General features: G+C 49.1%; 1 protein-coding gene across 2 annotated transcripts in view; it reads left to right on the forward strand.

Annotated features, from left to right (window-relative positions):
* The first annotated feature begins 533 nt into the window (after nt 1-533).
* The window catches only part of KCNK10 (potassium two pore domain channel subfamily K member 10), a 129,997-nt gene continuing 103,588 nt past the window's right edge, over nt 534-26,942 (forward strand). The window contains exon 1 of one of the 2 annotated variants that reach the window (XM_086709073.1): nt 534-1,006. Coding sequence is in view for 1 of the 2 variants with exons in the window: in XM_025919485.2 (XP_025775270.1) it covers nt 4,504-4,555 (52 nt within the window). In the remaining variant the exon portion in view is untranslated. Of the gene's footprint in view, nt 1,007-4,037; nt 4,556-26,942 lie in introns of those variants that run through there. The other variant, XM_025919485.2, reaches the window with a different exon arrangement.

The following is a 26,942-nucleotide window of genomic DNA, read 5'->3' on the forward strand; positions in this document are numbered from 1 at the left end:
AACCTTGTTAGTTCTACCAGAGTGGGTAACCACAGGGTGCGTGTGTGCGTGTGTGTGTGTGTGTGTGTGTGTGTGTGTGTGTGTGTGTGTGTGTTGGGGGGGGGGTATCCTCACAAAAGGACACGGAAACTTCTCTGCAGTTCTTAGGAGAAGGAGACCTGGAGATGTCTTGCAGGGGGGTGGGGAAGATCTTGGAAGGTGGGGATTTCTTCTGGACTTCAGGGAGAAATGATGAAACCAAAGGGGAACAATTCAAAGCAGATTAGTGAATTCATTCTGGTATTCGTGAGTTCAAAGTGGAGTCTAATCAGATCTGTCCTCCCGCGTCTGTTTGCCAAGCCGGCACCAGGCAGGATTCCCCAAGCTGCTTCATCACTCCCTGCGATTCTCTGTCCAGGACGTTCTCCGGCCTCACCCCGGAATCCGTGTTCAACTCTTCTCCGGCTGAGCTGTTCTTTGCCATCGCCCCCCCCCCCCCCCCCCGAGAGACCGACTCCCCAACGCGGCAGGCAGCACCCCTCGGCTCTCACACCCATCCCGGACTGCGGCGTGAGGAGGGGGTAGCAAAGCCACCAACTCTCGGAAAACTTCCTCGCGGGAGGTGACTGGGGTTTTCCGGCTTCCCCCAGCCCTCCCGCGCCCGGCCACCAGGCAATCGTTAAAGTGGTGCGACAACTATTGCAGGTTCTGAGCTGCAGAGGCCGGGGCGACCCGCTGCGACGCTTCCCCGGCGGGGATCTGCGCCCTCTGCCACCGAATGCGCCCAGGACGCGGCCGCCGCCGGCCCGGGGCTGCTGGCGGGGCCCGGCCAGTGCGGGCAGACTTTGCGCCACGATGCTTTGTTTTCCTGCCGCAGGAACCCGAGGCGGTCTCTCTCCACCAGACTTAACCCGCCCGCAGCAATAGCCATGGAAGTTGCGGCGGCACAGAGGGAGAGGGAACCGCTCCGCGCGGCATCTGTTTTGGATGTTTTTTCTCTAGACAGTTCGCTTCTTTCCTCCTTGGGGTAAGTGGAATCTAGTGCGTAATAACCAAGGGGAAGAATTGGCGGCGGTGGAAGGGGGTTGCAGAAACACAAAGGGTTAATGTGCTAAGTTGTTTTTCTTGCGGGGGGGGGGGGCTCTTCCTGTACACCCTCCAGCCCCTCCAGCCCTTTCCACATGCGCACTTTAGGAGCGGGGCTTGGTGTCAGGCGCATTTGGGGAGGTTGTGCTGGCATTACTTACTTACTTATTTACTTAATTTTTCGTGGACCCCTCCCCCATTTGTGTTGTCCACATACTGAGAAGGGAGAGTGAAAGTGGAGGAAAGAGAAAGCCCCAGAGGTTGGGGTGGGGGGTGGAGGGGGCGGTGAATTAGCAGAGAGATCCTAAGGGCCTGTGACTAGGGCAAGTCTTCAACCCACATCAAGCACTTCAGACCCCTGATCCTACTCCTTCACCCCAGCAGGTCCATCTGAAACCTGCCTAAGCCTCCAAATAACGGTCCTGCTGATGCCTTTCTGGGGCAAGGTTCTCCCAGGGCCCCATGAAACTTCTGAGGGAAATCTCCAGTCTGTCTCATCCATAAGACCTGCTCAATACGTGTTTGTTGATTGACTGAATGATGCACCCTAGGGCTACATTTTGCGCCAGGGGAATTTGCCTTGGATATTAAACTAATTCCTTGATGTAGACCTCAGGGCAGCAGGGTAGCCCAATTCATTTTGCAAAGGAGGAAGGGCTGGGATCCTAGATAATAGAGTATTTAGATCTTCATGACCCAAAGATCCTATCTGACGGCTTCAGGGTCAGATTTATGGGTGCAGGGACCAGATGAGCTCCCTTGGGTTAGAATCTCCGTGTTGTGACCTTGGGTGTGTTCCTTTACCTCTCTGGGCCTTGATCTTCTCATCTGTAAAATGAGGCTGGTTAGAGCTTCTTCAACATGACACAGGGAAGATAAATACAGAGAAGTATGAGGCTGTGAGGGGCCATTTGATACATGTCAGTCTTTCTTCCCTATTCTCAGAGGCTTTGGGAGAGAGGGTATCTTTCTCTGGGGGCACCTCTCTCTGACTCAGATGCAGAGGAAAACATTGCATTGCAGTGACTGGGCTGGAGCCCTCCTGCCTGTGAGCCGTTAAGGAGAGGGCAGAGTGAACCTCTGAAGGCTGTTTCAGGAGCTTAGAAGCAGCTCACTTCGGGTTTGGGGACAGAATTTTTCTGGGGTTGTGGCTGGAGAAGCAGAAATTCCTTGTTTGTCTGATTTCTGTGTCTCATCCATCCTCCTGCACTTCTCGTAGAGGGAAACAAAGTGTGGAAATGGACTCCCAGAGAAGGTGGCTGTTAAGTGCCTTGGGAACCTGTGTCTTCCCAAAGGGCTGAGGGGTCAGAGTACTGCCATCAGACCGGGACCAGGTTTGCCTGGATGGGGTCTGCATTGAACTCAGGAGTCCAGTCCCAGCAGCCTGCAGGGTCAGTGACAAAGCACTTACCAGCCCTTCCCACAGATGACAGTGGACCTCTGTGGATCTTGCCCTGGGACTCGGAAACCTGGATGTGACTGCGGGGGATGGGAAGGACGCTGCTGAAACAGGGCTCCCAGAGGCCTCAAGGTGCCCTAGAGTGGCAACCGCCAACGTAGGGGTTCAGGACCGTAGCAGGCAGCCTTGGGAATGAGCCTGGTAGTCACTTTCTTGTTCATAATTAAGGGCAACGACAAATCTAACCGGACTTCGTGGGCACTCGACAGTAAGACCCACGGAAGCAAGGTCCATACCTGTGCCGGTCTCTGCCACACGGCCAGCACCTAGCACAGTGATGGCACATAGAAGGGGCTTAAGATACAGGTCGAGTGGACAGTGAATGGACAGGAATTTAAACTACTTTCTGTCCAACACTACTTCATGCAGCTTATGCCTTCATTTAGCGAGTGTTTCTTGAACATCTACTATGTGCAAGTCTCTGTTGCTAGGAGCCGAAATAATTTGTAAGCGTCATTCATATTGGTACTTCGAGTGGCTCGTTCGAGTGCATTTCAGCACCACCTGGCTCTTCTGGAGATCGAGGCCTCACGGAAAGCCCCCGTGCGGCTTCAGTGAGAGCTGGGGTAGGGGAGAGGCGCCAGGTTCAGCCTCTTTCCGGGAACATGTGTGGGGTTCCTTTGCACTTGCCCGGGCTGGGCCCCCCGGCTCCCGGGGCCGCTAGGTCTTGGCAACTCCAGTTTCCTCTGGGGTCGTGGCGTCTCTCTCCAGCCGCCTCCCCCGCCTCCGAGCAAGCGGCCCCAGCCGGGCTGCAGGTAGCTGGGGAAGGGACCGGGCTGCGCCTGGGGAGCGAGCTTCTCCGGGTGGGGAGAGCGCGGCCAACGCGGAGCGGTCCCAGAACAAAAGGCTCATGGCTGGCACCGGCCTCTTTCGAGTGAGCTGGGGACGCGGGTTCGGGGCGCAGGCGGGAGAACCGGGCGCGGGGGGGGGGGGACTGGAGTGAAAAAATGAAGTGAGGAAACAAAAAAAAAAAGGGTGTGTGTGTGCGCGCCCAGGGTGGCAAGAGGTCACCCCCGAGGCCGAGGTCTGCGGCGGGGCGGCCGAGGCCCTCCCTCCGCCTCCTGCTGCGCCTTCCAGGCAGCCAAGCGTGTCTCCGGCTGCAACTCCACCGAGCGCGCCGCGGCTGCCTCCACGCCTGCCCGCCCGCCGGCCGGCCGAGCCAGTAAGTAGCGGCGCGCCCGGCGCCCGCTCCCCGCCCCGCCGTGGCTTCCGGCCGCCGCCACCGCCCCGTGGGCAAGTCAGCCGCCGGCCGCCGCTCCCGCCCGGGCGCCGGGAGCCCCGCGCGCCGCCGTGGCCCCGCGCCTCCACCCGCCGCGCGCTCTCCCGCCGTGGCGCGGCGTCCGCGGCGCGCTTCGGGGAGGGTCGCCCTCGCCGCGCGCTCCCCGGGTGCCGCGCCACCCCTCCGTCCAATGGCTTTCGGGGGGTGGGGAGTGGGGGGCGTCGCCCGGGGCGGGGGGAGGCTAGGAGCCGCGGCCGGGGTGGGGCGTGTGCGCGGTGCGCGGCCGAGCGAGGCTGACGTGCCCGCCGGAGCGCGCGCCCGGGCGAGTGAGTGTGTGCGGGAGTGTGTGCGCACACGCCTTCGGGGGCTGGAGTGACACTGCAGTGGGTTTCTCCCTCGCGCCGGCCCTCCGGCTGCTCAGCCCCCCCACCTGCCGCCCCCGCGTTTGGGAAGCAGCTTGGCTCTTTTATCTTCCCGAGCCTCCCTCTCCATCCTCCCCTCGCCAGTCTTACTTTTCCTTTCACCCAGGGGGCTGCAGCTGGCCACCCTTCCGCCGGTGCCAACACCTAAGCCGTTTCCAGTGTCTCCTTAGCCAGTCTTTTCCACTTATCTTTCTCCGGGGTTCCTCCACGAGCCAGTCCAAGGCTCCCCCATCCTTGGAAATTGTTTTGTTGGACTGCCGTACCGAGGCGTGTAAAGCTTGAGGACTTTATTATTATTTCGATTCTTTTCATCTCCTCCCCTTCTGGGCAACGGAGCCATGAAATTTCCAATCGAGACTCCAAGAAAACAGGTGAACTGGGATCCGAAAGGTTGGTATTTCCTACTTGGGCGGCCCTCGTCCTGCCTCCACCTCCTGCGCGCGCGCGCTTCCGTGAGTGGAAGCACTCTTGCTCCCGGCAGCGTGTGTCCTGAGGCTGGAAAATGCGCCTGGGAACCGCAGCGCGGGTGGGAGGAGGGCGGAGGCAGCGTGGGCTCCAAACCCAGATAGTGCCTGTCATTACCACATAATCATTGTCCCTCCTGGATTGTCTCAAAACCTATTTAAAGATACACCAAGCCGGCTCTTTGGCTTGAATTCACACCAAGTGTCGGTATTTGCTTTTGACTTTGCGTGTGCGTGTCTGTGTGTGTGTGTCCTTTGTTTCTGGTGATCTTTGTCTCTCTGGCAGATGGGTGGGGTGCCTCCCCCTGGATCTGGAGCTGCGCAGCCTGCTCAGGGTGTCCTCGGTGGGAAAGGTTTCCTGGCAGCAAGTGAGGCTCGGATCTGCAGCACCGGTCCCTGGAGGTGGCCCTTCTCCTAAGGCACGGGGCATAATGGAGCCCCCAGGGCCTTCCGAGTCTTCTCTCAATCTTATTACCAAACCAGACAGCTAGTTTGGCTCAGACAGGACTAGAAGTGGGAGGGGGAAGGGGTTTGCGAGAAGGGTGGGGCTGGCAAGGGCTGGGGAGGGGGCGCGCAGCGTGTCCGCCTGAGCAGCAGTGTGGTCTACAAGCTCTAATGAATGTTGGACAGCGTTCCCTTGGCGCAAAAGAGAGCGACCAAGACAGATTTGTGTGTGCCTAGCGTCGACCACCGTGTCTGTAATTAGCATACAGATGTTAAGGCCCCTCTTGAATGACTGCCAGGCGAGCGGAACAAGTTGCAACCGAGTGTCCGGTTTTCGCAGGAATGCGTTTTATCATTTCTCCCAGCCTCCTCTGAAGCTGGGTTGGGCTAGGCAACAACTCTGTGTGTGTTGGGTTGCAATTTGTTTATCTGATGTGTGTATGTGCGCTTAATATTTTTTTGGTTGTTTTTGTTTGTTTGTTTGTTTTTGCGAGGGCATTTATTCTTTTCCCCAGACCAGAAAAGCAGAAACCCACTTATTTGTTGAGTAAATGTATTATAAGCCGACTGGCTATTCACGAGTGAAGATGTGTTGCCTGTTTTCAACCCTGAAGCTGTTACACCTTAATACAACCCAAAGCCAACCCAGTTTTTGTCTGTTGATCTCTGGAAAGTATGCCTTGTTTTTTTTTTTGTTTTTGTTTTTTTTTTTTAATTTTATTTTGGTCCCTGCAAAACATATTTATTGAATGCCCACTACTTACCAAATGCTGTCCCTGGAGATATAGTCAGAATAGTATAGAACAAGTCTTCTTGGACTTTATAGTGAGGGACGTAGACCTAAATCAGTCAATGCACAGAAGAGTGCCTAATTGTATGTTTATGTACATTCCATGAAGGAGTGCATCAGGGTTTTAAGAAAGTGTAGAAGAGATTGACAAGGATCAGGGAAGGTGAGCAGTCAGGGAAGGTAGTCAGACCCTTGTACTGAGACCTGGAAGATATGTAGGGCTTAATTGGCTACCGAGGAGGTGAACTGACACAGAAGAGGAAACAGCAAGTGCAAAGGCCCTGCGGCAGAAGGAACATGTGTATCTGAGGAAGTGAAAGGCAGTTTCCACGGCTAGAGTGGAGAGCAAGAGAGCATGTGTTTCGAGGCGTGGCTGGTGGATCCATAGTGTCAGACCCCAACAGCCTCATGTTGTTGTAGGTAGGGTAGGATTGTGGGGTGGGGACAGGAGTGTTGTCTTTATCTTAAGCCCCTGAAAGGTTTCAAGCTGAGAAGAGGTATGGTCTGAACTCCGTTTCCAAACAAGCGCTGTGTGGCTCGGGTGAATGTTAGGGACCTGACACCATGGTGACAGGGACCAGGGTAGTGGCTGTGGTAATGGAAAAGTGGATGGGGTAGGGAGCTCTGGAAGGCAGAAAGAAAATCAACAGGTTTTGTGTGAATGCAGCGTGGAGGTGGAGTCATTGGAAGAACCGGGAAGACAGCGAGGGCAGGACCAGTCTTGCAGGAAAGCTGAAACTTGTTGACTGGGAGATGTCCCTGAGGTGTGTCAGGTGGGCAGCTGTCTGAACGATCATACTGGCATCTTCAGGGAACTCTGGTCGCGATGGAGGGCTGTGAAGCTTGCCTTGGTTTTGAGAATACGTTTCTGGATAATCGTCGTTCTCTCTCTCTACATATGACAGTGATAAACACAGATGAATCCAACATGTTACAGCCTGACGACAGTGGAGAAGTGCACAAGTAGCATCTACAGTCACAACGGATGGTGCTAAAAATGAAAAGACTCCAATAAAAAGACCAACATTTAATGAGACATCATTGCATGCGGGTGTTTCATGCACATTATTTCATGCAATTATTCTCATAATATACTTCTGCGGTGGTATTGGCCCCACTTGATGGCCATCAGGGTGCCACTGAACTACCTTCCAGTAAGATGCTCTGACTTCATGCACGGTCGTTCTTGCAGGTGGGCGTGGCAGTAGTCTTTTCTAGCTAGGAGGTGGAGGCAGGAAGAGATTAAGGGAGTGAGGGTGGTATATCTCACGCCTGTATGGAACCATGCGCTCCACACACATTAAAAAATAGTTTATTCTTAACTAATTCATTACAATTTAACTAGAGGAATGCTATTTGCTCTTATTTAAACTTAAGAAGATACTGGCCTAATTTTGCAGGTGGGGGAACTAAAGAACAGAGAGGTTGAGTAACTTACCCAAGATCACATAGGTAGTGTGTGGTGCTGTTGGACTAGAACAGGGGTCCTTTTTGTTTTTGTTTTTTTTTTTTTAATTTTTAATGTTTATTTTTGGGAGAGAGAGAGAGACAGACAGAGCACGAGGAGGGTGGGGCAGAGAGAGAGGGAGACACAGAATCCGAAGCAGCCTCCAGGCTCTGAGCTGTCAGCACAGACCCTGACACGAGGCTGGAACTCACAGACCGTGAGATCATGACCTGAGCTGAAGTTGGACGCTTAACCGACTGAGCCCCCCAGGCGCCCCAAGAACAGGGGTCCTTATACATTCTTTGAGTCTATGTCTTAAGTTGTTGGGACCTCTGGCTCTTGTCTGGTGAGGCTCCCAGAGCTCAGGGGCTGGAGAAGCTCATTGTAAGGAGAAAGAGAAGAAGAAGGAAGAGGAGGGGGAGGGAGAGGAAGAAGAATGCCTTTCCTACTCAGTCCTTTCTCCATTAGCCCATCTAGCCAAATAGAATCTCCGCCTCTACCTCTGGTGGGCCAGTCACTGGCCACTGGACAGACTTTGGTTCTGTTCTTTGGAAGTTGGGGCTTACGCAGACCAAGTGTATTTTAGCAGGGCAGAGATGAAGGGGAACCTAGCGTTATAACAGAAAAGGAGAGGGACACTTCCACAGACTGTAGGTTTTGAGTATTAACAGATTCGAACCTTCAGGTGGAGGTGCTCACAGATTGTGGAAGGAGGTTGTAATTATGATGTTTTACTTACAGCCCCATTACCTGACAATTTAATAGCACAGAATGAAGGCGGATTGAGAGCAGATTGGTTTTGATTGCCGTTGCGTGAATTAAGCAAAGCACTGTCAAGAGGTTTAGGTGCAAAACGAAGACCTAAATGTAAAATGATTATTCTCCGGTGAGCTGTGGCCTTCCTCCATATTTGTAAAGCTAAGCCTATGACAAATAGTTACTACTTGTGTAGGACCTCAGAAAAAGTTGAATGGCACCAAGTCTGGCTTTTGTAGGAGAACTTATGTACATTTTATTTATTTATTTTTTATTAATTTTTTTTAACGTTTATTTTTGACAGAGAGAGAGAGACAGAGCATGAGTGGGGGAAGGGCAGAGAGAGAGAGGGAGGCACAGAATCCGAAGCAGGCTCCAGGCTCCGAGCTGTCAGCACAGAGCCCGATTCGGGGCTCGAACTCACGGACCGCGAGGTCATGACCTGAGCCGAAGTCAGACGCTCAACTGACTGAGCCACCCAGGTGCCCCAAACTTATGTGCATTTTAAATCACTGGGATCACCTGTTGGTATTTTGCTGAAAACTGGGATTGGCTTGCTGCTTTTATGTATATTTTTTAATGTTTATTTATTTTGAGAGAGAGAGAGAGAGAGAGCATGCAAGCGGGGGAGGAGCAGAAAGAGAATCCCAGGCAAGCTCCACGCTCAGCACAGAGCCTCGCCTGGATCTCACGACCACGAGAGCATGACCTGAGCCGAAATCAAGAGTCGGACGCTTAACCGACTGAGCCACCCAGAGGCCCCGCTTTTATGTATCTTAAGGGTTTTTTTTTTTTTTTTCAACATTTATTTATTTTTTGGGACAGAGAGAGACAGAGCATGAACGGGGGAGGGGCAGAGAGAGAGGGAGACAGAATCGGAAACAGGCTCCAGGCTCTGAGCCATCAGCCCAGAGCCCGACGCGGGGCTCGAACTCCCGGACCGCGAGATCGTGACCTGGCTGAAGTCGGACGCTTAACCGACTGTGCCACCCAGGCGCCCCAAGGGGTTTTAAAAAGCATTAAGATCAGCACACAATATTCCCACACCTCAAGGCAAGCAGGTCAATATGGTGTAAAAAACCCTGGATTTGGAGGCAAAAGAATTAGGCTCTAGAATAAGCTGTAGCAATAATTAGCTGTGTGACTTTGGGCTGCTCATTTCACTTCTTCTCATGGCCCCTCCCATATGCAAAGGGACCATTGACATGGCCTCTTTGACCCTATCTCTTCAACCCTCTCCTTCGATCTGACCTTGGGGCCATCGGCTTCCTTTTGTTCCTCAAATAGATCAAACTTGGTCCTGTCTCAGGGACTTGTACTTTCCACTGCTTAGAACGCATTTTCGTGTGGCTGGCTCCTTTCCACCTTTGAATGTCAGCTCAAAGGTCACCTTTTTAGCAAGGGCTTCCTTGTCCCATCCGAAGACCTCCCCTCTCATTCCCCAGCCTTGTCACTTTCTACTATGTCGCCCATTCAGTTGTCTTCCCAGCACTGGTCATTGTCCGAAAGCCTCTTACTCATGTGTCTCATTTGATGCCAGCCTCCCTCACTAGCGTATGAACTTCATGAACAGGAACTTGCCCTGTCTTGTTACTGTCATGTCCCCAGTGCCCCAGGAAGAGCCTGGCACCTAGTAGACACTCAGTGACTTCTGCTGAATGAGTAGATGGTTGGGGGGTTGGAGTGGAGAGGATCTCTAAGTCTTCGTGCGTGAAGGAAATTCCAGGACTCCTCTAAGCTACAAGCGGCAAAGTACAAATAAGGAGAAAGGAAGAATATTTCTGTATAACGGGGTATTGGAAAGGACACAGACATTTCCACTTGTTGCAAACTCCCATCTCTCGAAAAGTCTCCAGCAGACTGTTTCCTCCTGTTCTCCCTGTCACCAGGAGTGAAAAGGCTGAATGGGGGTGCGGTGGGGGCTGGGGCAGGGTGGTGACCTAGCCTGACAAAGATACGGTTGGTATTCAATGAGTAATTCGGCTCAGATTAGCCATTGACAAGTAGCTCTTTTTAGGTATTTAAATCCACTTAAGAAAGAAGCAAACCTTCAGAGCTGAAGCTGGGTTTTTTAAATTTTTAATTATTTTTATTTTTTTAATGTCTGTTTATTTTTGAGAGAGAGCGTGAGAGGGGGAGGGGCAGAGAGAGACAGAAAATCCCAAGCAGGCTCCATGCTGTCAGCACGGAGCCCAATGCGCGACTTGGTCTCACGAAGCATGAGAATTCACAAACCATGAGCTCATGACCTGAGCCAAAGTCAGACACTCAACCGATTGAGTCATCCAGATGCCCAAGGAGCTGGTTTTAGTTTAGTTTTTTTTTTTTTTTTCAAGCTGCATTTTTAGTGAGTACCTGAATGCAGAATTCCAGAGAGGCCTATCTTGTACGTGTTTAGCGCTTTTCAGTTTACATAACGCTTCTTACAGGTTATCTCATTTGTTTTAGAAACAACCTTATTTTTGTTGATATTGGAACCTGAGGTTTGTTGAAGAGGAAATGAGTTATTTAGAGGCCCAAGGCTGCAAACAGGCAGAGCTGGGGGCCAACCCAGTCCTTTCGATCCTTAAAGTCCAGGCCAAGGCCAATTTCCCTCAAGCCTTCCTCCCTTCCAGGGTCTTTGTCCATCCCACACGCTTTCATTGACTCTTACCCGTAAGTGTATTCAGAAGTTTCTCTGAGAGATTTAGAGGAAAAAGGCTCTCAGTCTATCAGTGAGTCGGTAGTCGCTGGCTGTTTTCTGCAGGCCATAAACTGGCTGGCACTTTATCCCATGAGTTCAGTTGAAGACCCTTGGATTTCACTTCTGCTGTCCTGGCTAAAAAAAATTTCAGTCTCTTATGGCCATCAAGGTCACTTGAGCGCTATCTTTGCTAATGTGTTTCCAGACACACATTTGTATAGCTTAGACTTGCTGGAAAGAAAGCCATCTATTTTTGATTTAGCATCCAACTTTCAGGAGATCAGTGTTCCAAATGGGATTAATAAATGCGCCCAAATCACCGCAATTATCCTAGAAAGTAAAAAGAAAAAATGTTCCAAAGATCGTCTGGGCCAAGATTTGGTTCGGGGTTCTTTTCCAGCAGTGTCTGAGGGAGCTTCACCGTTCTTTTGCCCATCCCAGTGTTCGCTGAGTGGCATTAAGACAAGACAGGTTGATTTTGCTACTTCACCCTGTTTCCAAAAACATCTGTGCTTTGGCCCTGTCTTAGTCTCCTCAGGCTGTCATGACAAAGCACCATAGACTGGGTGGCTCACACAGTGGAAATTTATTTTCTCACAGTTGTGGAGACTGGAAGTGCAAGATCAGGGTGCCAGCAGGATCGATGTCTGATGAGAGCTCTTCCTTCGGGTTGCAGGTGGCCACCTTCTCACTGTGCCCTCACAAGGTAGAGAGACAGCACTCTGGTGGCTTCCCCTTCTAACGAGGACAACAGTGCTATTGAATTAGAGCCCCACTCTCATAACCTCATTTAACCTTAATTACCCCTTTAGGGCCCTATCTCCAATACAGTCATGTTGGTAGTTAAGGTTTCCACATATGAATTTTGCAGGAGACACAGTTCAGTCCATAACAGGCTGTATATTAGCATCATAAGTCAGATGCATTAAAAAAATACAATGTGCATCTTGCCCCAAATTGGGAGACTTCAACCACACCTGCGATATGGTGTGAAGGGTATCTCCTATGGCACAGAACTGGGGGCCCACTGTTGGCAAGAAAAAGGTTATAGAGATAGTGGATTATTTTATTTTATTTTATTTTATTTTATTTTATTTTATTTTATTTTATTTTATTTTATTTTATTTTATTTTGTTTTGTTTTGTTTTATTTTATTGTGACTTTTAGTCCATAGAGAATTAGAAGAGTTTAATGAAACAGAATGAAGCCATTTTACTGAGAGCCAATTAGGAGGTTTCAGTTTGGACAGCTTTCTTGGCTGAAACATAAAGGTGAATTAAAGGGAGAAGCTTCTGCTGTACTCAGATTCTGTTCTAAATGGCACTCACAAGATGAAGCAGACAGAGACAGAGTCAGGGGCTCAGGTCTGCATGACATGGTTTTGGAATCTCCCTAGATGTCAGTTACACCCACCTGGCAGATTTTTTTTTTTTTTTTTTTTTACGGTGGTCAGAGGAACCATCCTCATCCACCTTTGGGCTCTGGTCCTCGTGGTATTGTCAGTGGACACTTAACTGTTTAAGTTAGGCTCATTACTGTTACCCAGCATGGAGAAACAAAACCTCATATTTTACTTTCAAGAACATTTATTTGTGGTTTGCAGACAGAGTTTGAGATGTTTTTTTTTTTTTTCTCCCCTCAGAAGTGTCTGGGACTGAGTACTGTGAATTGAAAATGAAACCTGACTTTCAAATCCTCCATTTAGGGTCGGGGTGGCGGTGGTGGTGAGTGCCAGAACCATCAGCAAGGGGGTTGGGGGGAATTGCGTTCTCTTCCTCCTCCACTCCCAGAGCCGGGGAGGCTGGACGGATGGGCATAAGAGGTGGTGTGGAAGGGTAGGTAGGTAAGATTTCAGGGGATTCCATTTTCTATACTACCAACTTTGGTTCCTTGACTCCTCCCCTGCCACAGAGGGAACTTTGAAGGAGACTAGACTGGTAGTGAAACATAGGATTTGGAGAGTTAACTGCTGCAAAACGTAAACCACATCATCAAAGGGAACTTTACCTCCCTCATTCCCATCTCCCTTCCTTCTTCCTTCCTTCCTTTACCCCTCCTCACCCCTCACCTGCCCTCCCACAGAGTTCTGACCTCAGTCGCTATCTCTTATGCAGAGGATCCCATTTTTTTTTATTCATCTACCCAACGTAGGGGTGTTTGTAGTGTTTCAATTTAAAAAGAGATGCCCACAGAGACAGTGCAGATTTACCCAAGTGATAGGAATCTGGAAGTCATGGTGACCTTTGCAGAATGGCCCCAAATGCTAATTTGTATTTCCAAAAACAATTTTAATACCAGGAAAGTGAGTTTCTTATGTGTAAGAATGCCTGTAGATCCCCCGAATATCAAATATTTTCTCAGGATAAAGACAACTAGTGTAACTTACCAAATTTAGTGTAATAGGAGCCTGACAGTCTGAATAGAGATGCTTGGTATCAGGTGTGATATTTGACAATTGAACATTTAGTCACCTTTATCAGATGAGATAAGGAAGCAGGGTCCAAATGTTTAAGAAAAAATGATGGGAGAAAAAGCTTAGAAATGAAAAGATTCTATCCATTAACTTATTTTTTTTTCTTTTTGCCTGCAAATTTGGAGGAATCTGTTGTTATCCGTTGTAACCATGAACCAACCTGGGTCAACTCCTAGATTCTACTGGTTGAGAATATTGCTTTGGGCCAAAGGCATTCATTTCTTTCGATGGAATTTGAGGCCATATGGGAAGTAGTTATGGTATATCTGGTTCAGCATATACGTCTTTGAAACCTGGTGGAACTAAATGTATGTTGTATTTATTTAACTTAGCTTCTGGACTAGATGCTACCCTCTCTACAGGATTGGAGCTTAAGGTGGAAGGATCTGGGTTCTAGCACTGGCTCTGCCACTCTTATGGGAAAGGAGACGGTTGAGATGTTGATGGCTTGATATCCTTAGTTCACCTGGGTCTCAGTTTGAGCTGTATCACTTACTAGTGGCGGATTTTGGCAAGTACCTTCATTTATCTGTGACTTAGCCTCACGTGTAAGGTGGAGATGATGACACCCTGTACTTCTCTGATTTATTATATGGGTTAAATAAAGTGATATATGCCAACTCTCAAAAGCATCCTGGAGCATTGTGAAGGCTCCGTGTGCCTGCATTTTGTTGTTATCACGGTTGACATGGCCCCTGTTCTGAGAAGTCAGGGAACACTACAGCTCCAGCCGCTTGAGAAGCATCTATTTCATTATACAGATCATCTGGGAGCATGGCCTCCGGCACAGCCCCCCTCCCTGGGACTCTCCTAGACTGTCAGTATTCTTATCCCAGGTTTCAAAAACCTGGGTGGTTCTGGTCAAACCAGAGAAAAGATGAGAGAAAAAAATATAGTTTGGAATCATAATACTTGAGTCTGAGTTCTTGTTCCACCAATTGCATTAGTTAGAATGATAAATTGGACAAATCATTTAACCTTTTTGAGCCTAAGTTTTCTCTTGGGTAAAATAAAGATCACAGTCAGCACCTGCTTCACAGTTGCTGAAATGATTAAATGAGATAACAAGTGTGAACAAGCTTTATAAAATGTCAAGTTCTGGACCAGCATTTCCCAAATTGCGTTCCATAAGACACAAGTTAATCTTGTCAGATACTGTGAGGAAAAAAAAAAAAAAAGGGTTTCATGGTTGGTCTACAGAATGATGTGTGTTCATTCATGCCTTCCTGAGGAGTGGGTATTGCTGTGGGACAAAAACTCTAACATTTGGTGGCTTAAACCAATGACAAATATTTATTATCTAATAGTTTCTGTGGATCAGGAATTTGGGAACAGCTTAGCTGGGTGGTCTGGCTCAGGAGCCACTACGTGGTTGTGGTCGGATGTCGGCTGGGGCTGCTGTCATCCGATGGCTTGACTGGGGCTGGGGGATCTGCTTCTGAGATGATGTGTTCATGTGACTTGCAACTGCTGCTCACTGTTGCGGGGGAAACCTCATTTCCTGCCAATGTGGCCCTCTCCACAGGCTGTTTGAATGTCCTCCCGACATGGTGGGTGGCTTCCCCCAGATCAAGCCATCCGAGAGAGAACAAGGTGGAATTGACGATGCCTTTTATGATTCAACCTCAGAAATCACATATTGTTACTATAGCCACAGTCTTTTCGTTAGATGTGAATTACTAAGTTTAGTTCATACTTGGGATGATTAAGCTCACTTTGGAAGCAAGGAGTATCAAAGGATTTGAGGCTATATTTTAAAATTACTGTAAGCATTTTCCCCTCTTATTTATTGAATGTATACTAAGTTCCAGGCGCTCTGCTAAGTGCTTTATAGTCATTATCTCATATAATCCTCTTTATAGTCCAAAGAAAGAGATGGGATTATTGTCCTTGCTTTCTGAATGAGGAGACTAAGTCCGACACAGCTCAAGCGACTTGCACAAAGTTACCTTGTAGTTCTGTCGCTTAAACTGGGCCTGTCTGTTCATGCTGGAGCTCTCACCTCTACCCCTACACCCCCTCTGATAATCCTGTAGTACAGAAACCTGGTTGATTTTATTTAACTCTGCGTTTCCCACTTATCCACAGAACAATGATTCACTGAACTCATTTACCCTTCCTATTTATTACCTGCTACTCAAAATGATATTTTAGAAAGACAGTATGATGTTGATTTATGTAAGGAATGAATATATGGTCTCATAATAGATCCCAGGATACCTAGCAGTCCAAGCAAATTATTCAATTACAAAAAGCATCCGTGGAGGCTGTCTCGGGTGGGCACGATGCTACGCATAAATCTGTAGGACATTCACCAGAGAATAACCAACACGATAAACCCAATTTCTTTTGAATCCAGAGGTGAAGTGTGACAACTCTTGGGCCCACTTCTTGTTCAGATTCCCCTTCTTTGACAGCCCCCTTCCTTTACAGATTCGGTGACTGAACATCTAGCCTCCTTGGACAAAGCCAGAAGAACAGGGCATCCTTCAGGCCGAGCAGCAGAGATGTCAGGGAATGGGTGTCTGGTGTGTTTCTGCAGCAGACCTTGCGTCTGTATGGTGTGACCGAAACCCAAGTCAGAATGTAGCCAAGATGGCAGGGATGGTGTGCCGGGGGGTGGGGGACCCACCCAGCACGTGGGAAAAGCCACTGAGGGAGGCCTGTTAGCCCTCTCTGTCATATTTTAAGTAGGCTTTTTTCTTTTTTAACTACCTTGTTGCTTTTTCTGCACATTCTTGTAGAGAAAACGATTTCCAGGAAAAAGGATGCATTTGATGCCTTAGAGGTTCTCATGTTTCCAAACACTGCATGCCTGGCTTATCATTCTTGAAGCAATTTTACATTCTGAGGAAAGTTTTGGAGCTTCTGTGTCCTGGGCGGAGGAAGATGAATACAGTTTCTTTTGAGTGCCTCCACAGGCTTTGTTGACTATGTCACTTCCCGCACAAAATGGCAAAGAGGCCCTAGGCCCGCGAGAGTGGGTTTGAAGGAGGCTGCCTGAGGCCCCCCTCCCCCTCATCACATTCTGGAGCCACCTCTCGTGGCGTCTGTAACCATAGTAACCACGGGCTGAAAATTTCTCAGGGTACTCATATGCCAGTGTACTTGCCTTCTGGTTCTGTGATTTCCCCCTCCGTTCCTTCATCCAGGAGCTACCCCCACCCCCCGCTCCCACTTACCCCTGCTAAGAGATGGACTTTCAGGGTGAATTTAACTTGTGACTAATTCTCCTACTTCCTGAGGCCCCGTTCTTCCTGCGCCAACAACTGGTTCATTAGGAGCCACACTGAGCCACATGCACATCCTTTCCTCAGTGCTTCCACTTTTCCTACGAGAAACGGTCGTAAGTCATGTAGTGTACGTACCGTGGACGTGACCGCGGCTGTGCACGAGGCTCGTGGTTCGTGGCGCTGTTTCCAGTAACGCTGTTTCCCTGCAGCTAAGTCTGCTTTAGATCTCAGGAGTATTTGGGCGTGTTATAAAAGCATAGAGAAAGCCAGTGAGGCACAGTAAGGTGAGCGCTGGTCTCAGGAGACCCGGATTGTGGCCCTGGCTGGAGAGAGAGGTAGGCATGGTGGGGTGCTGGCCACGTTCTGCAGGATATGGTAGGTCATACGAAAGAGTTTTGCTGCTTCTCTGAGAATACAGGGAAGGCACTGAATGGTTTGAAGGAGGAAGATGACACGAGCAGATTTTGTATTTTTACAAATATTTGATTTGTAATAAATCACGTATGAGTGATTTTTAAACCACTCATAAATTGAATGGTTGATTCAGCAAATGTTTATGGAGGACACTTACTAGGTGCCAGGCAGGGTGCCGGGTGCCTGACTCACCTGGGGGACTTCACGTTTCCTCTTACGAATCATAGGAGTTTTGTTTTGTTTTGTTTTGTTTTTAAATCTAGGCAGGAGAAAAGCTCCTTTTGGCATCTTTGATTTAGGATAGCCAATGCCAAACTGCTGGTTACAAATGGGAGGTGTTATCTTAAAACAATGGCCACTGCGTTTTCAATGTTTGTTAAATAATCTTTTCCCTGGCTTTGCTACATGGCCCTTGATTCTGTCATCATTTACATATCTGGAGTCAAGGAATCAGTAAAACCAACAACTACTGAGGGCCTGTGTTTTGCGTTTCAGACAGCTTTCAGAAGCAGTTGGCTATCAGTCCAGCATAATGGGCCTGAGGAAAAATTGTCAGCATCCCCTCCATACCCACTGTCACTTTGTTTCTGGAGTGTTGAAAGGCATTGTGACATTAGGGTATTTCTCCTTTGACTATAATGGGAACCCCTGAGTCTCTGTGGCCTCAGCTCAGAAGGCTTCCCAAAAGCCTGAATTAATGAGACGCTGTGATGTGCTGGTCCCTTTCTGTGGCAGGGTGAGAACACAGCTTCTATAGGAGCATGAATGCCTGTTCTCAGGCAATAATGTCTGCATTCAGACTGAGTTCTAAAGGCAGGCAGAGCTGACAGCCACAGGGGGGAGGGGCAAGTGGAAGCAGGATTTGAGGAGCCCTGTAAGTCCTTGTCTGTTGCTGACCCACATCAGTCCTTCCCGTGACCATCAGATCGCCTCAAATCTAGCAGTTACTTTCCTCGTCAACAGCCTGTCATTCATCTACGTGGTTATCCATGAACATTTATTGAGTGCGTGCCCAGAGAAATGGGGGCTAGGTACCAGACACAGAAAGACGAAAAAGACCTGAGGCTTTATGCCCAGAAAGTCCCAGTCTAGCTGCTGAGCCAGGTGCATAATCAAGTATCATAATATACCACGATAAACGCGCTGATAGCGATATGGATTAAAATCTCATCTCCAGAACACATCTCGTTAAAATGCAAATATATTTCTTTGGGATAACATACAAACTCTCAATTACCCATTGGTGCAGCCAAGCTAATCAAATTCCTAAAGGAGAACTGGGCCAAGAGAAAATGGGACGCAGAACCCAAACATATTGATGGATTGGTGTAGAGTGGGGAAGGGAAAAGTCAGGAGCAGGGAAGATGGGCCGTGGGGAGGAGCCACACAGGGAGCACGGGGAGGACCTTGGACACCAGGCGCTGTGTGATGGGGGCCAGCGGGTAAAGGTGCCCGGAGGGCGGGAAAAGGACACTGAAGACAGATTTTCCCTTGTGGAAATGATGTCCAGTTCAAATGAAAGTCACCTCAGGAATTGGAAGGGACTTTTCAGACATTCAGGAACGCCCTGGAGTCTAGGGAGTTCAAGTGACCTGCCTTTGACCAGACAGCAAAGAGGGACAAAGTGCCTCTTTGCATCCTTATCTGCTAACCTCTGTCATTCCACATTGCCTCTTAAGGTAATGCCAACAGGTGCTGGGGCCTCCTTCGAAACCCATTCCCTTCTTTTTGGGAGGAATTAATGGAGAGCTGTAGCTCTGTAGAGCCTAGAGCATATTAGTTCGGAGATTCCAAACTAAATTCTATAATAGTGTGGATGTGGGTGTATATTCAGCCTCTTGGGGAAGGGCATCCACTCCTTTATTCAGTGAATATCTACTGCATGTTTTCTTGGTGCCCAGCACCGTTCCGGGCTTGGGGGTGCAGGGACAGGGGAGCAACAAAAAGTCCCTGCCCTCCTGAAACTTACCACCAGGCCAGACCTCTCAGCCTCTCTTGTAGACTCAGGTCAACTTCCTCTGCATTGTAGAAATCTTTTTCAGATCCACATTTGACAAGTATAGGAGTTTAAGCAAGTTTTTAAAGATTATTTATTTATTTTGAAAGAGAGAAAGAGAGAGAGAGAGAAGGGGCAGAGAGAGAATCCCAAACAAGTTCTGAGCTGTCAGCATAGAGCCCGACACAGGGCTCTACCTCATGAACCATGAGATCACGACCTGAGCCGTAACCAGGAGTCGGACGCTTTACCGACTGAGCCTCCCGGGAGCCTCAGTTTTATAATAAGGATGAAGATGAGGCCATTCTAATGTTACCTTGCTTTGTGAAAAAAAAAAAATGTTTAGTTTGATAATTTTGTAGGGAATGAGTGTCGATCCTGCTGGAGGCAGCAATATTCTGTTAGAGAATTCAGTGATTTCGTCGAGGGCCTCGGAACTGCCTAGTTTGCACTGAACTTTTCTTAAGAATCTGTGTTCATTGGGACTGTGTGGCTTGTGCACGTATCACTGGGAAGTGGGGAGAGTGTGACTCTCCCCCAGGGTGACGACATGTAAATTATCTCCGAGGAACCGCGAGGCCAACATGTTAGGTACTTAAATTCTCTCTCTCTCTCATTCTCTCTCTCTGGCAGATGGGAACTTCTTGCTACACGTGATTTCCAAAGTGTCTAAATTTACATATCTTCTGAATAGGGGGAAATTGGGGCTTGGGTTGGTTATGAGCCTGGCAATCTCTTCACTACATCTGGGATGCCGGGGCAGACTGAGGCCAACAGAGGGTCAAGGATGCCAGCCTGGGTCACGAAGGCTTAAGGAGGCAGCAGCTGGTTGGACAGGCTGGGTGTCCACTCTGAATCCCGGGGGGCCGCAGGAATCCTACCTGGGGTTTGAGGTAGGGTCGCAGTGAGGCCACACTTGTCATCCCGGGATTCTCGGCTGAGTGGCTGGGAGGGACCTGGAGGAGCCAGCCTGCCAGCAGTTACCAGAAGCTTCTGTTCTGCTTTAAACCGGTTCTAGCGACTGAAGGAACCCCGCCTGGTGGTGCTGATGAGGGGAACGGGGGCCATGCTGCTGCTGGCGATGAGGCAGATGTGATGAGGAGCTGTGTAAGAGCCCACATTTGTCCTCCAGCTCTGCCACCCCCCCCCCCCAGCCGCTGACCTACCTCTCCGTTCCTACGCTTCCCCACCTGAGATCCAGAAATGATGATAGTGCCCATCCCCTAGGGCCTGTGGGACTTAAATGAGACAGTGGGCACAAAGGACGAACACAGTGCCAGGCACACAGGAGACTCGTACACGATGATGACAAGGGTACTGGGCCTGCGCGCTTCCCGAGGGTTTGCTCTGCGTCCGGGCGCGGTACTCAGTGTTTAAGGTACACGCTGTAATTTATTCTTCACAGCAGCCTGAGTCACTTTGCTTGTTTTTCCAGTTCATGTCCTCATGTTGGGCCTAATGACCTGGGGACTCATGGCTTCCGAAGAATCTGCACATAGTGAGGGCTCCAGATCTTTTTGTTTTGTTCTGTTTTGTAGATAATGGCTTTATGGAGACATCATTTACATAACAACATTTACCCATCTAAAATGTACAATTCAGTGTTTGTTTTTTTTAAAAAAACGATATTCAGGGGTGCCTGGGTGGCGCAGTCGGTTGAGCGTCCGGCTTCAGCCAGGTCACGATCTCGCGGTCCGTGGGTTCGAGCCCCGCGTCAGGCTCTGGGCTGATGGCTCGGAGCCTGGAGCCTGTTTCCGATTCTGTGTCTCCCTCTCTCTCTGCCCCTCCCCCGTTCATGCTCTGTCTCTCTCTGTCCCAAAAATAAAATAAAAACGTTGAAAAAAAAAATTAAAAAAAAAAAAACGATATTCACAGGGCTGCGCCACCATTACCACCATCTGATTTTGGAAGATTTCATGACTCCCAAAGGAAGCCCTGGACCCATTAGCAGTCACCTCCAATTACCCCCCATTCTCTCCCCGTCCTAAGCAACCACAATCTACTTTCTGTCTCCATGGATATGTGTATTTTGGACATGACATATAAATGGAATCGTATAACATGTGGCTTTTTGTGACTGGCTTCTTTCACTTAGCACAATGTTTCCAAGATTCACTCATTTTCCAGCATCTGTATCTACTTCTGATTGAAGACACGGGCAATCATCTGAGACGGGTAGGGTCAGCTCCATTTTGGAGGCGAGGACACCAAAGCTGCGAATGTGTGTGTAACTGCTCATGACCACCCCACTTGAAAGTGCTTGAGTTGGGGCTTGCTTCCAGGTCTGTGTTGGCTCCAAGGCCATTTGCTGGCCTCTGATGGGGCCTCTGTATCATGCTGAGTGTCAGGTCCAGGTAGAGGGCGTGTCCTGCTAGGTGAGGGTTACCTGGGCCGCCTCAGGCCTGTCCCCTCTTCCTTGCTGTGGTCGAAGGAGTCCCTGCTCACAGGACTCTGATGGTCTCCATCTACCTCCTGGAGGAGGGTCTGGTTTCATGGGTGCACACTCACGGGTGGCTCTGTGACTTGCATTGGCCAGTCTAGTTCTTTTATTCATTTCTCAAGGGTTATGGCATGAACTGTGAAAGTGGTGGAGGTCAAAATGAAGCCAGAAATATACTTTCTGTGTTCAAAGCCCAGAAGTCCACTCACCCGATGTAATGGAGGAACCCTTGTCTTTCTTGCCTCGTCTGTAACAGTAGATTGTAATTGACCACTACAAAGTGTGAGCTGGCCGCACTTTTCCCCCTCCCGGCCGCAGGAGTTTTCCTGAGACATGAGTTTGGAGTGCACATTCCTCAGCTGCTGTGACAGCGTCGGGGCCAGTGGGCATAGGTGTTCGTGGAAGGGAAGACCGAGCAGCAGCTGGCTCTTGGGCAGGGATGTGCGTCTTCAGCGTATGTTCCTTGGGGACCTACCTAGTCAGTGATGGTGAGTCAGCACATCCTATGAAGGGCTAGATTTCCCTTGTTTTCCAAAAACGGCTTCTGTCCTGCTATTCTCTCACATGCTATTTGAGGGGAAGGGGCCCATTTGATCACTAAGAATGCAACTCAGCTTTCCATCTTGCTTCTGCCGAAGAAGGAAAATGACCTTACGTACTATCTCCAGGTTCCTCTGGAAACATCATTAAACCTTATTTTGACTTAAAAGTAGTAGTGGGAATTGGTCTATGAATTAAGCTGAAAGTACATGAAGACCCCAGGACTTAGGTGATGGTTATGCGCTTGTTTTGTAGATTTCTCACAGAAGTGGCCCATTCCGGGTCTTGGTTTACGTGAGACTTTCAGCATCAGCCCTGTATGATGTACCAGGCATGCCAGGGCCCATCCGTATCCCTTTACTCTTACCCCTTCAGGGCAAACTGGCTGACTTCCAATTGCCATTTCTTGCATCTTCTGCCATTTTCTGGACATTGCTGACTTTGAAGGCTCCGCGGAAGGCAGAAAGTGCAGGGAAATTAGCACACCCCAAGAGCACCCCTCAACCAATGACTGATGGTGGATGGTGTATGAATACCCCAGTTCCCCCAGCCTTGGGTCGGATAACTCAGGAATATGTTTTGAGTCTTAGTTTCTTAGTTTCTCTTAACGGGAAGAATTCCATTCTTCCACAGTGAAAGCAAGCTTGATATTGCACCTTTTGCTGGTTTTCTTGGCTGCTTTCCAATCCCTCTCTCTCTTCGCCACCCCCCTACCAGTGCTTTCTTCACCTCCCAAACAACTACTGGTGCTCAAGTCCTTATCTTAGGATCAGCTTCTGGGGGAAACCACATGAAGACATATGGTAAATCTTCACCTTTCCCTTGCTTCTCTGCCTCATTCCCCACCCAGCTAGTTTTAAGACGATAGGGCACAGTGCCCCAAGATGTTCCCCAGGCAGGCTAGTGGCTCTTAGGGGATACTATCCGCAGCTAATCAGCAGCTTTCTCTGCAACACATCTTCAGCACAAATCCTGGTGCTGATGAGTAATCTGTAAAGCATGAAAAGAGAGGTTAAGGCTTGATGAGACTCATCTCAGCCTCATCAAACCATTCTGTCTCCATAATTCTCCTTCTCAGAAGATGGCAAAATGGAGTACAGTTGATTCTCATTATCTGCAGAGGTCATGTTCTGTAAAGTCTCCTCGGGTACCGAGTTAGTGAATACTGGACCATTGCTTCTAGAGTTAGGTTCTTGCAAGTCGCTGGTCACCACCTTTTCATCAACCGATCGATACATAACCTTGTTTTACGTGTGCTTCTGTTTAAAGACATTTTATTTGACGTGTATTGTCGACTCATTAACACTGAACCCACGGCAACAGCACCGTAGCTCATGCCTGCTGGATGCTTACCTAGCACATAGTTTCTCCATAAGGCAAGCACAGCCTTGCACTTAGGAACACTAGAAAGCACTTCAGCACTGTGCTTGAGTGCTATTTTAAATGGTGAAATGACCAGCAGAAAGCCAAAATATGTGAAAAACATGGCACTAAACAGACCACGAAAAGGACACCTGCTTACAATACCAGAGCCACAACAAGAAGGCAGAGCAGAGCGTTGGCTTTGTCCGACCTCGGCTGGGAGCATGTGCATCGGACGACAAAAGCGTTTCGCTGCTCTGCACATGTCCACAAGTGACCGCGAAAGTTCCGTGAGTGTTGTTTTTGGGTTACAAATACATTTTAGCAAGTAGGAGAATCGGCAGATGTGGAATCGGCGAATAAGGGCCAACTGCCTTTTTCACCCCAGCACATGAGGACTTTCTTTCACTTACACGTGTGCCAGGCTCCGTGATGGATTCTGGGATGTTAATTAGATGTTCCCTGCCCTTGAGGAGTTTCCATTCGGGTGGTACAGGGGAGTTAAAACTATGACACCGGATGAATTAAAAACTCCAGAAGAGAAACAGTTCAGTGGGCATGTGAAGGAAGAAATTCAGAGTAACCCAGGACAGAATCCTCAGTGCGGGGAGAGTTTTAGAGAGGTCTTGAGAGACATTTTGAGCATTTCCTACATCACTGAGAAAAAAGGAAGTAATTGGTCAGAACTACTCCTGTCCCCACCCCCCTCCCCCAACTCTGCCAGACTACCTGTATCTGGACCCACTGCCCTGCCTTTATTCCTCAGTGGATGAAGTGCGTCCACTCCTGTCCAAGGCCAATCCTCCATGTACGCTGGGGACCCCACCACTGATGCTCTGTTGGTCTCCTCCCTTCTCTCGAACCATCACCCTCTCCCCCTCTACTTGAATATTCCCACGAGTGTGTGAGTGTGCTTCAGAATCTCCCAGCATCCCCTCGGCCCACATCCCCTGCGGCCACCAGCTAATTCCTTTCCGCCCTTCACAGCATAATGGCGGGGAAGAGTTGTCTGGAGTCAGGGTCTCCACCTTCCCACCCCACCTCCTTTCTCAGCCACCACTGCTTCACAAGGGCTGCTCTGACTGAGGTCACCAGTGGCCGTTGCCTTCCCCTTTCTGTTCTTGTATCTTAAGTATCAATTAGGATGCTTTAGCTGCATGTGGCACAGTGTCCCGTTCAAAGAAGCCACAGGGGTGGCTTAGGCAGTTAAGTGTCTGGCTCTTGATTTCGGCTCAAGTCATGATCCCAGGGTTGTGGGATTGAGCCCCCTGTCGGACTCTGTGCTGGGTGTGGAGCCTGCTTAAGAGTCTCTCTCTCCCTTTACTGCTTACTCTCTCTCTGTCTCTAAAGCAAAAACAAAAAGCAAAACAAAACAAAGAAGCTTAAACACTAAGGACGTTTATGGTTAAGAGAGTTATCTTCTCACTGAATAGGGGGTTGCCAAGGTGGCTCAGCTGTTTTGTAATGCCATCGAGGACCCAGGTGTGTCCAGCTTTCTGCCCTGCCTTCCTTCCTCATGTTGGCAAATGCTCCCCACATGGTGGAAAGAGGGCTGCAGAAGCTCCAGCAGGTCTTATGTCATCCAAACGCAGGGAGGAAAGCGAAGTGAGCTTCTCCTTATATTTCTCTTTTCATCATGGAGGACTCCCCCCACCCAGGAGCCGCACAGCATACTTCTCCTTGCAACAACCCCTAAACCAATCAGCATCAAAGGGCAACAGTGTTATCATTATTGGCTCGGACCAATTAAGAATTATCTCCTGAGTTTGTGATTGGGGCCCACCTTTAAACATGCTGCCGTTTAACCAACATATGGGTGAAATTGGGAGTGTTAGCAAGGAGGGGAGAGGGGCCAATGTGAAAACACCGGGAAGCACCTGCTGCATCTTCCTTGACACCTTGAGGTCTTTTTAATAGCTGAACACTTTCTCCTCCTTGAAGTATGTCTGTCACTTGCTTTGTGACATTATTTCCTCAGGGTTTTCCTTCAGTTTTCATGGCCGCTCCTCACTCTCCGGTTGGCCGTTTCCCTGGTGCTCTCCTTCCAATGGCAGAATGCCCACGCCCTTGGACTTGAGGTCTTTCTGATCTCTGTGGTTCTCCCTGGGTGAGGTCAGCAGCCCTTTGTACCTCCCAGGTGTATCTCTAGATTTGCACATCTACCTGCGCCCTTGATGTTCCTACCCACCCGTCTAATGGCCCTCTCCAGCTCCAGACCCTGAAGCGGGACTGTGGACTCCCCTCCCAAACCTGCTCCTCCCTGAGATTTCCTTTTCTCCACAAACAGCACCACCGTGGATACTGTTGCTCAAACAAAAAATCTAGGCGTGATGCATGGATGAGTCCTTTCTTTCCTGCCCCTTGACGCTTCAATCCCTTCATCAATAAGTCATGCCAACTGTGACCTCTAAAACATGCCCAGGATATGCTCCTGCCACTCTGGTTTAACACATCCTCCTAGCTGACACAGCCTTTTTACTGCTTTCCTTCCTGTTCTCCGTAATCCATTCCCCACAGGGCAGCCAAAGTGATCTTTAAATGCGTATATCACATCCTGTCATACCCAGAGCTTACAATTTTCGAATAGTGCCCCTTTGCCCTTGGCATTAACTCTCAGCTCCTGTTGCTGGCTCCCAAAGCTCCCTGTGAGGGCTGTGTTTCCTCCTCTCCAAACCTCATCTAGAGTCCAGCCCTCTCTAGGTGTTTTTCTCTTCCCTGAATAAACCAACCCCTCCTTATCCTAGGCCCTCTGTGGGACCTGTTTTCCCCTCCTGAAATTCTCTCCCACTGGATCTTCATGTGACTGGTTCCTCCTCACCTCTGACACCTCAGCCCAAACATCACCTCCTCAGAGATGCTTCTCTGTACACCCACTCGTGCAGATCACGCTGTGTCAGCACACTTGTCATTGTCACTCACTGAAAATGTTCTTTCCTATTTATTAATTTAGTAGGCTGAAACGCAATTAGTAAAGCAAAAACACGAAGATGACCTCTCCATGAAGTCAAGGGAGAAGAGAGTTAAAAAAAACAATTTTTTTTTTAATGTTTATTTATTTTTGAGCACGAGAGAGACAGAGGGCAAGCGGGGGGGGGGGGGGGGGGGCGCGGACAGAGACAGAAGGAGACACAGAATCCGAAGCAGGCTCCAGGCTCTGAGCTGTCAGCACAGAGCCTGATGCGGAGCCTGAACTCACACACCGTGTGATCATGACCTGAGCCGATGTCAGACGCTTAGCCCACTGAGGTGTCCCAAGGATAGGAGAGAGTTTTAAGAAGGGGACCTTACCTGGCAAGGTTAAATGCTCTGCAAAGACTCAAGAAGATCACGATCATGATATGATAAGGACAGTGACAACTCATGTTTATTGTTGCTATTCATTAACCCTGAGCTGGGAGGGTGGCAGGCATTTTGCAAACATTGTCTTATTTCACCCTGACACTTTGTCTGTTGTCAGGGAATGCCACGATTCCCATTTTACAGAGGAGAACATTGAGGCTTAGGGAGCTCAGGTGCAGTGCCTGGTACCCGGTAGCTTTCAATTAACATTTCCCATGGGAGTGAATGAATTTTACCAAGGTCCTGGAGCTTGTGAATGGTACGGTTGAGTGTCTGACCTGGGTCTGAGTAAAACCCAAGTCCATGTTCATAACAACTGGACTATATTTCCTTAGATGATGATTGAAATACTGAATTATCTCTTAACAGATTGAGAAAGAGAAGTATAATATAGGA

Source organism: Puma concolor, chromosome B3 (genome assembly GCF_028749965.1).
Source record: "Puma concolor isolate L17-30 chromosome B3, mPumCon1.1.hap2, whole genome shotgun sequence".
Taxonomy (NCBI): domain Eukaryota; kingdom Metazoa; phylum Chordata; class Mammalia; order Carnivora; family Felidae; genus Puma; species Puma concolor.